A 12533-nucleotide genomic window follows, 5' to 3' on the forward strand; every position below is an offset into this window, starting at 1 on the left:
GTAGTTAGGGTTTATTGTCAGGGGGCAGGTGGTGAAAGTGGCCAGGGAAGGCAGGGAGTGATAGTGGTGTCAGGGGAGGAGGCAGGTGGCCACTGTGTTGTTTGGACACCATACCCAGCTCTCCCCAATAACCACCATACACCAGCTGTTTCCTCCCCTCCCGAGAGGGGGGGGGGGGGAAGCTACTAAATGGCATAGGTCGTTGTGACTCTGGCTCCTGACTTCTGTCCCCTGCTCTGTGCCTTGTGGTGTGGGGGCAAGTCTTCTCTGGTGGTGCGCGAGCCAGGAGTAACAACACAAGTACTCAGGCTGCATGCATCTAGGGTCACCTCATCATAAATCGAGGCTCCACAGTAATTGCCTAAGTGTAGTTACAGGATGAGAGCTACGCTCGTGGTGTCCCGTCTTCCCAGCACTCTTTGTCATATAACGCTTTGAAACTACTGACGGTCTTGGCCTCCACCACCTTCTCCCCTAACTTGTTCCAACCATCTACCACTCTGTTTGCGAAAGTGAATTTTCTTATATTTCTTTGGCATCTGTGTTTAGCTAGTTTAAATCTATGACCTCTTGTTCTTAACCCCTTAACTGCGTTGCCTCCAAATATGACACCCCCGCAGTGCGCAAGAAATATATTCTCTGGAAAAAATTATTTTTTCTTTTTAAAGTGTCAGAAACCCTTCCCTCAGTATGGGTATGTAGAAAAAAAATTGAAATTGTACTTTGGCTGCTATGGGGTCCGTAAGTTGAGGCGTGACGTCATCATTCCCCGTGCGCCTGTGCCGTAAGCTCCCGGGGCCGATGGGGCACTCGGGGCGGGGCGCGCGAGTTGCCTCGAATATATTTTCGTTCATTTTTTTTGCACAGTTCCAAATACATTTTATTTGTTTTTACGTGCTAATCTTATGTATAATGAACATGTACACTATATTATGGCAGTAAAACATCCGTACTGTCTGAAGACATTGTGTTACATGCATGACACTTGTGTACACATATGCTGCACATATTCAAGAACATAAGAACATAAGAACAAAGGTAACTGCAGAAGGCCTATTGGCCCATACAAGGCAGCTCCTATCTATAACCACCCAATCCCACTCATATACATGTCCAACCCGCGCTTGAAACAATCGAGGGACCCCACCTCCACCACGTTACGCGGTAATTGGTTCCACAAATCAACAACCCTGTTACCGAACCAGTATTTACCCAAGTCGTTCCTAAATCGTTAGCAAAGAGGAGCTTTGTGACCCACTGTCAACCATATTTAATAAATCAATAGAGTCAGGCAGAGTGCCAGAGTTTTGGAAAGTTGCTAATGTGATACCAGTTTTTAAGAAAGGAGATAGATCACTTGCGTCTAACTATCGACCAATTAGCCTAACGTCTATTGTGGGAAAGTTACTCGAATCTATAATAGCAAATAAAATTCGTCTTCATCTTGAAAAACATAAATTAATAATTGAGTCGCAACATGGTTTTATAAATGGCCGTTCATGTTTAACAAATTTGTTATCTTTTTATTCTAGCATTGTTGAGGCAGTTGATAGTGGTAAGGATTGCGATGTTGTATACCTTGACTTTAGCAAAGCTTTTGATACAGTGCCACATGAAAGACTGATTAAAAAGATAGAGTCTCATGGTATTGGGGGTGCTATATTAAGCTGGATTAGGGCATGGCTATACCAAAGGAAACAGAGAGTTAGTATAAATGGAATCAAGTCAGAGTGGGAAAATGTTGTAAGTGGAGTGCCTCAAGGCTCTGTCCTGGGACCTCTGTTGTTTATAATATATATAAATGATTTAGATTCAGGTTTGAGTAGCAACATTTGCAAATTTGCCGATGATACGAAAATCGGTAGGGAAATTAATTCGGAGGAGGACTCACTATCACTTCAAGTTGATCTAGATAGGGTTTTGAAATGGTCAAAGGATTGGCAGATGCAGTTTAATGCCGATAAATGTAAAGTTCTGAGGTTAGGTAATGATGATAGAGTTACAAGATACGAGCTAGATGGTGTTGTGATTGCGAAGTCGGATTGCGAAAGGGATCTGGGAGTTATGATTAGTAAGAATTTAAAACAAAAGGATCAATGCATAAATGTTCGTAATAAGGCAAATCGGACACTTGGATTTATTAATCGCAGCGTTAGTAACAAGACACCTGGTGTGGTTCTCAAGCTATATCTTGCTCTAGTTAGGCCCCATTTAGATTATGCAGTTCAGTTTTGGTCGCCATATTATAGAATGGATATAAATTCACTTGAACGTGTCCAGCGTAGGATGACTAAGTTAATTCCCCAAATTAGAAATCTTTCATATGAAGAAAGATTAACAAAGCTTAAGTTGCATTCACTGGAAAGGCAAAGAGTTAGGGGTGACATGATAGAGGTTTACAAGTGGATGAATGGACATAACCAGGGGGATATTAATAGGGTATTAAAAGTATCAACACAGGACAGAACACGAAACAATGGGTATAAATTGGATAAGTTTAGATTTAGGAAAGACTTGGGTAAATACTGGTTCAGTAACAGGGTTGTTGATTTGTGGAACCAATTGCCGCGTAACATTGTGGAGGTGGGGTCCCTCGATTGTTTCAAGCACGGGTTGGACAAGTATATGAGTGGGATTGGGTGGTTATAGAATAGGAGCTGCCTCGTATGGGCCAATAGGCCTTCTGCAGTTACCTTTGTTCTTATGTTCTTATGTTCTTAAATCTAAACTTATCCAATTTATACCCATTGTTTCGTGTTGTCTTTTTTTTTTTTTTTTTTTTTTTTTTTTGAGATATATACAAGAGTTGTTACATTCTTGTACAGCCACTAGTATGCGTAGTATCCACTAGTTTTGGGCAGGTCCCTGGAATACGATCCCCTGCCGCGAAGAATCGTTTTTTCATCCAAGTACACATTTTACTGTTGCGTTAAACAGAGGCTACAGTTAAGGAATTGCGCCCAGTAAATCCTCCCCGGCCAGGATATGAACCCATGACATAGCGCTCTTGAGTTGATACTTTTAATACCCTATTAATATCCCCTTTGTTATGTCCATTCATCCACTTGTAAACTTCCATCATGTCACCCCTAACTCTTCGTCTTTCCAGTGAATGCAATTTAAGCTTTATTAATCTTTCTTCATATGAAAGACTTCTAATTTGGGGAATTAACTTTGTCATCCTACGCTGGACACGTTCAAGTGAATTTATATCCATTCTATAGTACGGCGACCAAAACTGAACTGCATAATCTAAATGGGGCCTAACCAGAGCAAGATATAGCTGAAGAACCACACCAGGTGTCTTGTTACTAACGCTTCGATTAATAAATCCCAGTGTCCTATTCGCCTTATTATGAACATTCATGCATTGATCCTTTTGTTTTAAATTCTTACTAATCATAACTCCCAGATCCCTTTCGCAATCCAACTTCGCAATCTCAACACCATCTAGCTCTTATCTTGTAACTCTATCATCATTACCCAGCCTCAAAACTCTACATTTATCAGCATTAAACTGCATCTGCCAATCTTTTGACCATTCTAAAACCCTATTTAGATCAACTTGATGTGATAGCGAGTCTTCTTTCGTGTTGATTTCCCTACCGATTTTTGTATCATCTGCAAATTTGCAGATGTTGCTACTCAAACCTGAATCTAAATCATTTATATATATTATAAACAACAGAGGTCCCAGGACAGAGCCCTGAGGTACTCCACTAACAACATTTTCCCACTCTGACTTAACCCCTTAACCCCTAACTTAACTTAGGGGCCTCGTAACCTGGTGGATAGCGTGCAGGATTCGTAATTCTGTGGCGCGGGTTCGATTCCTGCACGAGGCAGAAACAAATGGGCTAAAGTTTCTTTCACCCTGAATGCCCCTGTTCCCTAGCAGTAAAATAGGTACCTGGGTGTTAGTCAGCTGTCACGGGCTGCTTCCTGGGGGTGGAGGCCTGGTCGAGGACCGGGCCACGGGGACACTAAAGCCCCGAAATCATCTCAAGATAACCCCATTTATACTAACTCTCTGTTTCCTTTGGAATAGCCATGCCCTAATCCAACTTAATGTAGCACCCCCAATACCATGAGCTTCTATTTTTTTAATTAATCTTTCATGTGGCACTGTATCAAAAGCTTTGCTAAAGTCAAGGTACACAACATCACAATCCTTACCACTATCAACTGCCTCAACTATGCTGGAATAAAAAGTTAGCAAATTTGTTAAACATGAACGGCCATTTGTAAAACCATGATGCGACTCATTTATTAATTTATATTTTTCAAGATGGAGACGAATTGTATCTGCAATTATTGATTCAAGTAACTTTCCCACAATAGACGTTAGGCTAATTGGTCGATAGTTTGATGCAAGTGATCTATCTCCTTTCTTAAAAATTGGTACCACATTAGCTACCTTCCATGACTCTGGCACTATGCCTAACTCTATTGATTTGTTAAATATGGTAGACAGTGGCTCGGAAAGCTCCTCTTTGCATTCTTTAAGGGGTTAAGAACAAGAGGTCATAGATTTAAACTAGCTAAACACAGATGCCTAAGAAATATAAGAAAATTCATTTTCGCAAACAGAGTGGTAGACGGTTGGAGCAAGTTAGGTGAGAAGGTGGTGGAGGCCAAGACCGTCAGTAGTTTCAAAGCGTTATATGACAAAGAGTGCTGGGAAGACGGGACACCACGAGCATAAGCTCTCATCCTGTAACTACACTTAGGTAATTACACTTAGGTAATTACCTTTCCAAGATGTTCTGTAAGTACTGCTCTTGGTGCTTTGGGCCACCTTCCACAAGTCACCTTGGGATCTACCTCTGCTTGGTCATTTGCTACTCAGTGATCGACTGCCCTTAGTGTGCTGGGGTGTTTTCTACACCCCCAGTTTGCCTTTGGGATGGGGTAGTTTGCACTGGTAGGGGCGCAGGGTATTGCACAGGGTACTGCACAACTGGTTATCACCTCTTATTGTGGCCGGCTCTGTTCTGCCTTGGCACGTTGTCCTCTTGCTGGGTTTTTCTTTTGTTTTTGTTTTCCTGCCTGGTGTAGGGGTCTGCCTCCCCCTTGTGTTAGGTTGTTACCATTGTCTTGGTGGTACCTCCACTAGGTCCACTCACATGGACACGTCCCGGGGGTTCATCATCGGGATGGGGTGCATCTATCGAGGGCTGGGGTTGTTGCTGTTGCGAACTCGTTGGAACTAGTGGTTAGAGGTGTTTGTTTGGGTTTAAACTGTTAGTAGATAGTGGTATGGGAATTGATTTGGAGGAAGGAGATAATAAAAGTATGTATTTAGGGGAGAAAGGAATTGGCAAAATGATCAGGGAAATTGAAGGGCCTCAAAATAACAATTCACTTAGGGTATATTACACTAACAGTAGAAGTCTAAGAAATAAAATAAACGAATTAAATGCTCTTGTCTGCACAGAAAAAATAGATATTATCGCGCTTACCGAAACGTGGATGAATGTAGAAAATAGAGAACTATTAGCTGAATATCAAATAAATGGATTTAAACTATTTCACACAGATAGATATATTAGACGAGGAGGGGGAGTAGCCATATACGTTAGGGACAATTTGAAATGTAATCTCAAAGAGGGAATCAAATCTGAGCCACAGACAGAAACTATTTGGATAGAATTAAACGAAAAAGCGAATAATATTATAATAGGAGTTATATATAGGCCACCAAATTTAGACAGAATGGAAGCAAAGCATCTATGGGATGAAATATCTAGAGCATCTAGATCTAACAGTATTTGTCATGGGTGACTTTAATTTTAGTGGAATAAACTGGTTGAACAAAACAGGGAATAATGAAGCAAAAGATTTTCTAGAATTAATTGACGATTGCTTTCTTTCACAACACATTAAGGGGCCAACGCGGGAAAATAATTTTTTAGATTTAGTGTTAACTAACAGGGAAACACAAATTAAGGACATCGAAATAGGGAATGAGCTAGGGAACAGTGATCACAAAGAAATCAGATTTAGCATAGAATGGAATAGATCTGTAGGAGAAAATTCTGTTAAAGTACCTAATTTTCGAAAAGCTAATTTCAATAACCTAAGAAATTTATTGGGTCAAATAGATTGGAAAGTCTTGGGTATGGGGTGTGGGCCGGTCTTGGAGCTAGACGTGAACCCAGCGATAGGTGACGTAAAAGGGGTTTTCAATGTGGACTCGAAATATAACCTATTTAAAAATATTCTAAGCGAAGCCCAGGAATGTAGTATACCATATAAATTGAATAGATCGAATACTAATGATCCAAAGTGGATAACAAAGGATCTGAAGAACCTTATAGGTAAAAAGAGAGCGTGGTACAAAAGGATTAAGAATGGGGAAGTCAGTTTAGAACAGGAATTCGTACAACTGGTTAGAAATACTAAAAAAGAGATAAGGAAAGCCAAAAGAAACTATGAAGTTCGCATAGCAGAGCAAGCAAAGACAAATCCTAAAGGGTTTTTCCAGTTATACTGGACAAAGATTAGGGAAAGGATAGGTCCATTAAAAAAAGCAAAAGAATTTTTTCAAGAGAATTTATTTCCTGCGCCCTGAGGGGGGGGGGTGTGTGTCATATTTGGAGGCGGCACAGTTAAAGGGTTAAACCAGAATAGGGGTTTGTTTTGGGATTCTTACCTTTCTGGGAGCCTGACCTGGTCGATGGCAGACATAGAATGCTTTCAATCATATGGGAGTTAATATAGGCCATTGCTCCTTGTGCCTCTCTGAGGGAGGCCAGGTTCTGGTGCGTGGTCCCGGTAGGCCTAAGAATTCCATTCACACTGACTGATGCCAAAGTGTAACATATCCATATCAGCCTGGATAAGCTCTGGGAAGCCTCCGGGTCTCACCCAGAAAATGGTGTTTCATTACATTCATTGCTGTTTTTTTTTTTTTTTCATAGAAGCAGGTCTGCGGTAAATGTATATGGTCCTGTTAACAAGCCACCCATATTTTGTACACGTATTGAAGAGAGGTGGGAGAGAATGTGGCAACGCGGACGCCCCAGGTCAGTATTTGATACGCATGGGTAAGACTTTGTCTCTTGGACAATCAAAAATACTCTAGTTTAATATTTATTTGTTGATGTTATTAAATGCATGGATATGTTAAATGACTGCCAATAGCAGTCAGCAACAAGCAAAGCAACAAGCCAGCAATCTTGTCTCCCACAGACAAATCAAACTGTCACAACTCTCACTCGTTAACTCATAATTATACAGACACTTGACAAATCAAGCATTCAGTGAGTAATTACCTCAATTACTGTAAACCAGACAGTTAATTAATCCCAAAACGAGTTACGTTATCGGATACTATCACCCACTCAATATCTCACCACAATTATATGTCCAAAGTACTATTAGGATGGTAATTACCTTTAATTACCCTGAGCAATTAATTACATCTCACGGATCAATAATTAATTCTACACGTATACGTTACACTCAACCCTGGCTCAACAGTTCCAAAATCAAAACAATGTAAATCCACTCTGGAATGTTAACTAGCCCTAATTAACTGGACTGATTAATTAACTGTCCCATGGACCGATAATTATGTTGTCACGTTATATATCCAAGCTGATCGCTAATTACCCTAATTATGCGGCATTAATTATTACCTGTCCAACTGACATAATAAATACTGACTGTGCTACTCTAACACAATTATGTTGCCCTCATGTCAGCCAATCAAATCCTGAATGAAGTTAATTACCCTAATTAGCATAACCCTAAATTACCTGTCCTACTGACAGATACTTATAGCCAGATGTTTACTTTAATGCAACCACTGCCGCCCTCCCAGCAATTATTCAGCACTGTATAACTTCCCTTGGCGATACTAATTACCCCCAATTAGATTGAGCAACCAATTAGCTGTTCTGCAGAAAAATAATTGAACCCGAACATATTATGTTACTCCAAACATTTTAACACGAACACTTTCCCTTATCAAGCAATGGGTGTTCCCTTGGTTGACATTAAACCCTTACCTAACACTCACTGAATCCTGAACTTCGACAATCAAGGATTTACACCAAGTCCTCATTTCGCCGACAAGCAAACCCACGACACACAAATCACAACACTCAGTGATCTAATTAAAGGCTAATTAGGATCACTGCCAACACACATACAGCCCACTGCAATGGTAATTACGGAAAAGCTCAGTACATGTAATGACACACTTGGCTCCATGATACTATAATTGTATATAATACCCCACTGACCACACTTGCAGCACCTGCAATTAAACACTATGTGGAATTGCTGTGGCATTAATTACTCTCTTAATTGAACTTGGGGTAAGTAATTAGCAATTCCACTGATGGATAATTACTCCCACGAATTTACACTAACTCTACGGAGCCGTCACTCCCGACAGCGACGTTAATTACTTGTAATCATAGATCCATCAAGTTACGTTACACTGGTCAGCCACATATCATATAATACCCCGAGCTATACTTATATATATATATGTCGTACCTAGTAGCCAGAACGCACTTCTCAGCCTACTATGCAAGGCCCGATTTGCCTAATAAGCTAAGTTTTCATGAATTAATTGTTTTTCGACTACCTAACCTACCTAACCTAACCAAACCTATCTTTTTCGGCTACCTAACCTAACCTAACCTATAAAGATAGGTTAGGTTAGGTAGGGTTGGTTAGGTTCGGTCATATATCTACGTTAATTTTTACTCCAATAAAAAAAAATTGACCTCATTCATAATGAAATGGGTAGCTTTATCATTTCATAAGAAAAAAATTAGAGAAAGTATATTAATTCAGGAAAACTTGGTTTATTAGGCAAATCGGGCCTTGCATAATAGGCCGAGAAAAGTGCATTCTGGCTACTAGGTACGACATATATATATATATATATATATATATATATATATATATATATATATATATATATATATATATATATATATATATATATATATATATACACACACACACACACACACACACACACACACAGTGGTACCTCGCAAAACGATCGCCCCAAAAGGCGAACATTTTGGGTAACGAACGGCCCGATCGGCGTCAAATCGTCCTGCATGGCGAACGCTCGTTTGAGTAACGTCAACACCACATGGTGGGGTCGCGCTGCTTCTTGCACATTCTCAGACGCCTCCGACGATGCACATAAATTATGTTGTTCTTGTTTAAAGATGCTAATGATGCTGGGATATAAAGGGGTGACTGCTGAGATGTTGCAAAGTATTGACGTTTTTGTAGAAAAAAAAAAGAAATTTCTGATATACAGTACAACAAATGTCAAAAAGGTTCGTTCGGTGTTTGGCAGGTAGGCTGCTCCATTATAACAATCTTTCTTTGTTTCAAATGTGTTCCATTTATTTTGTATTTGTCATTTACATCTCAATAATGGAGAAGCCTACCTTACATACACTGAACAAACCATTATGACATTTTCCTTTCTTCAAATGTGTTCAATATTTATTTTTCATTTATCTTATAGCAAAAGGTTCGTTCGGTGGTCGGCAGGTAGGCTGCTCCATGTTTCTTAAATAAAAAAATAAAAGAACTGTTGAAACAATTTGAAAAATTGTCAAATGCCATAAAGGTTTGTTCAGTGTTTCTCGGGTAGGCTGCTCCATTATTGAGACTTAAGTGACAAATACAAAACAAATGGAACACATTTGAAACAAAGAAAGATCATCATAATGGAGCAGCCTACCCGACAAACACTGAACGAACCTATTGCTATAACGAATATGAAAGACTAGGGCTGCTGGCTGGGTTAGTACTGCATGAGCAACCATTGTGGCACACGTGCCTCTGGCTCCCAAATACCTGTCCGACACAATGTTGAAAGACTGCGCTCAGTGAAATTCAGACCTTATTGTTTGAAGAACATAAGGGTCATAATATTGGTGAAGCTATGCGCAATAAGGACTTAACACAACGGTCGGATGCAAGTGATACAGCACCTATGAGGATGATACAGCGAGCGTATCCAGTTGTAGCTCTGAGCCCCACCCTTGCCATCTCCAATTTATATAGATGATACATAGATGAATCGTTTTCTGCGTTCAGTGATGATGCATCTGATACAAGTAGCATAGATGAACAGTGTTAGCGGCTTCCATGGTGGAGTTTTCCATAGATATTTTCAATAATACCTGAATCTCTTCCTGACTGATGGACACTCTTTGAGGCTAGCTGCATCTCTTCCTGTGTGGGACCTTACAAAGCGATCTTTTCAAGACTACCTTACAATTTGAGCTTCTCCTATAATCGTTTCAATACTACCTTATGCTTTACAAGCTTGGCTACATACCACCTACAAGTACTAAAGCCAAGGGTGCACGCAAGTGCATTATTTGCAAGCACACAGAACAATGAAACAGGAAGCGAAAATCTATCTGTACCTGGTGCAAGGAGAGCAAAGTCGTGCTGTGTACCATGGACTACTTTGTTGATTATTACGCACCTCCAAAGTACTGAGTGTGTAATATAGTGTGTTACTGTGTAAATAGTATGTGAAACTGTACATATTGTAATTTTAGTGAATTTTTACCACGTAATATTGTGAAAATAAACATTTATTGTGGACACATTGCTGACACATGTATCACAGTTCCATGGAAAATTATGAACGTTCTACTGTATACATATTGTAAAGGTCACAAATATGCATCATATACGATAAAAGAAACAAATAAAACCGCATTGGAAATACATAGAAAAAATATTTGAAAATATATTTGTGGCAACACGCGGTGCGTGAATGGCCTGCGCGACCGTGTCTGGGAGCTTGACACACGGGCGACCAGCCCCTGATGACGTCACAGCGCACCTTATCCACGTCCTCACAGCCAAAGTAAGTGGAATTTGCTAATTATTTTTACATAGACATGTTCAGGGATGGTAATTTATCATTTTACAAAGAAAAATTACTTTTTTGGGAACATTTGATGTCATGCACACTGGGGGAATTTCACAATAAACACAGTGCATCACAGTGATTAAATGGGGATATTTGTTTTGTATGACGTCCGTTTCACATGACGAACACGGAACGGATTAAATTCGTTATTCGAGGTACCACTGTATATATAAACTGAAAACTCCACACCCCAGAAGTGACTCGAACGTATACTGCTAGGAGCACTATGCAACTGGTGTACAGGAGACCTTAACCTTAACCGCTCGACCATCACGAATGGACTAAATATGATGATAGCCGAGGCTATTTCCCCATCATCTCGCCGGCGCTCTGATGGTAATCTTAGGCGTGGTATTTTATGAAATCACTTCATTTTTTAGGGCCACGTGAGCAACATAAATGCGAACAAGCCTGAATGGTCCCCAGTACTTGCTGCCTACCTCCTAGCATCTCTCCCTACCTCCCCCTCCCTCCTAGCATCTCTCCCTCCCTCCCTTTCTGACTAATTCTCCCCCTCTCTCTCACTGATTCTCCCCCTCTCTCTCATACTGCCTCCCACCTAAGCTCCCCCATCCATCCACCCACCAGTCAGCCATTACTGACGCAATGGGTGCATTTGGAGCCAACATGGTGCACATATGTTTCTTGATTGTGCAGATATGTAAAATAAAAGCACAGAATGAATATTCCAGCCTCATGACAATTCAAAGTAATAGGAATAATATACTGTGAATCTGTGAAGTCACAGTGGGCAAACTGGACCATCTCCCACCCACCACCACAGGCCGGCGTGACGCTTGGCGGACCCCTTTCTACCCGAACAAAGTTCGGGTAGCTGAAAACTCACACCCCAGAAGTGACTCGAACCCATACTGCCAGGAGCAATGCAACTGGTATTTACAGGACGCCTTAATCCGCTTGACCATCACGACCGGACATAAGGAAGTGATAGCCTTTCTGGGTTCAGGCACCCAGAAAGGTAGGCATGCCAAAACAAACCCCACATGGTAAAAAACTAAAACAAAAAAACGAACAGAGAGGTAGAAACTCCCTACAATCCCAAGGAAACAAGCAAACATCACACTTTACTGCCGTGCCGATCATCTGCGCAGCCCTCCCTGCCCCGAGAGGGGAAGGGGGGGCGCCCCGGACCTACTGCGCTGGCTTCCAAGCTTCAGTTCGTTCGCTAATGTCAACCGGGATAGACGCTTCTCTGGCCTCAGTTTCCTAGGCGGTGTTCGTCTTGTGTGGTGTTCACTGCCATGTGTTGTGTTGTGGCCAGGAGTACCTCATCAGTGCCGGGGCTGCATGCGCTTAGTGGCTGACTTCCCTAAGCGCCCTGTGAGTACTGCCCCTGCGTAACAGGGTTATCTTCCCTGGGGCGTTCGGGAACCATTCCCATAGAGGTTCTTGCTGCTCGGCATTTGCCTCGCCCTTGGGGCCAGCTGGGGCTTGGGGCCCCTTGTTTGGCCCTGGGTAGGGACTGGTATTGTGGTGGTTAGGGCGTCAAGGTGTTGCACAGCCTGCCACCTAAGCGGCGACTGGTTCCTGTTGCCTCTGGAGACGGTGTACTTTTGCGGGGTTTTTCTTT

General features: G+C 41.3%; 1 protein-coding gene across 1 annotated transcript in view; it reads left to right on the forward strand.

Moving 5' to 3' along the window:
• LOC123754470 (cylicin-2-like) overlaps nt 1-12533 on the forward strand; it is a 223701-nt gene that overhangs the window by 146326 nt on the left and 64842 nt on the right. The window contains exon 6 of the mRNA XM_069320229.1: nt 6924-7028. Within this exon, the coding sequence (XP_069176330.1) occupies nt 6924-7028 (105 nt within the window). The remainder of the gene's footprint in view (nt 1-6923; nt 7029-12533) is intronic.

The sequence above is a fragment of the Procambarus clarkii genome, unplaced genomic scaffold, assembly GCF_040958095.1.
Source record: "Procambarus clarkii isolate CNS0578487 unplaced genomic scaffold, FALCON_Pclarkii_2.0 HiC_scaffold_107, whole genome shotgun sequence".
In the NCBI taxonomy this organism is placed as follows: domain Eukaryota; kingdom Metazoa; phylum Arthropoda; class Malacostraca; order Decapoda; family Cambaridae; genus Procambarus; species Procambarus clarkii.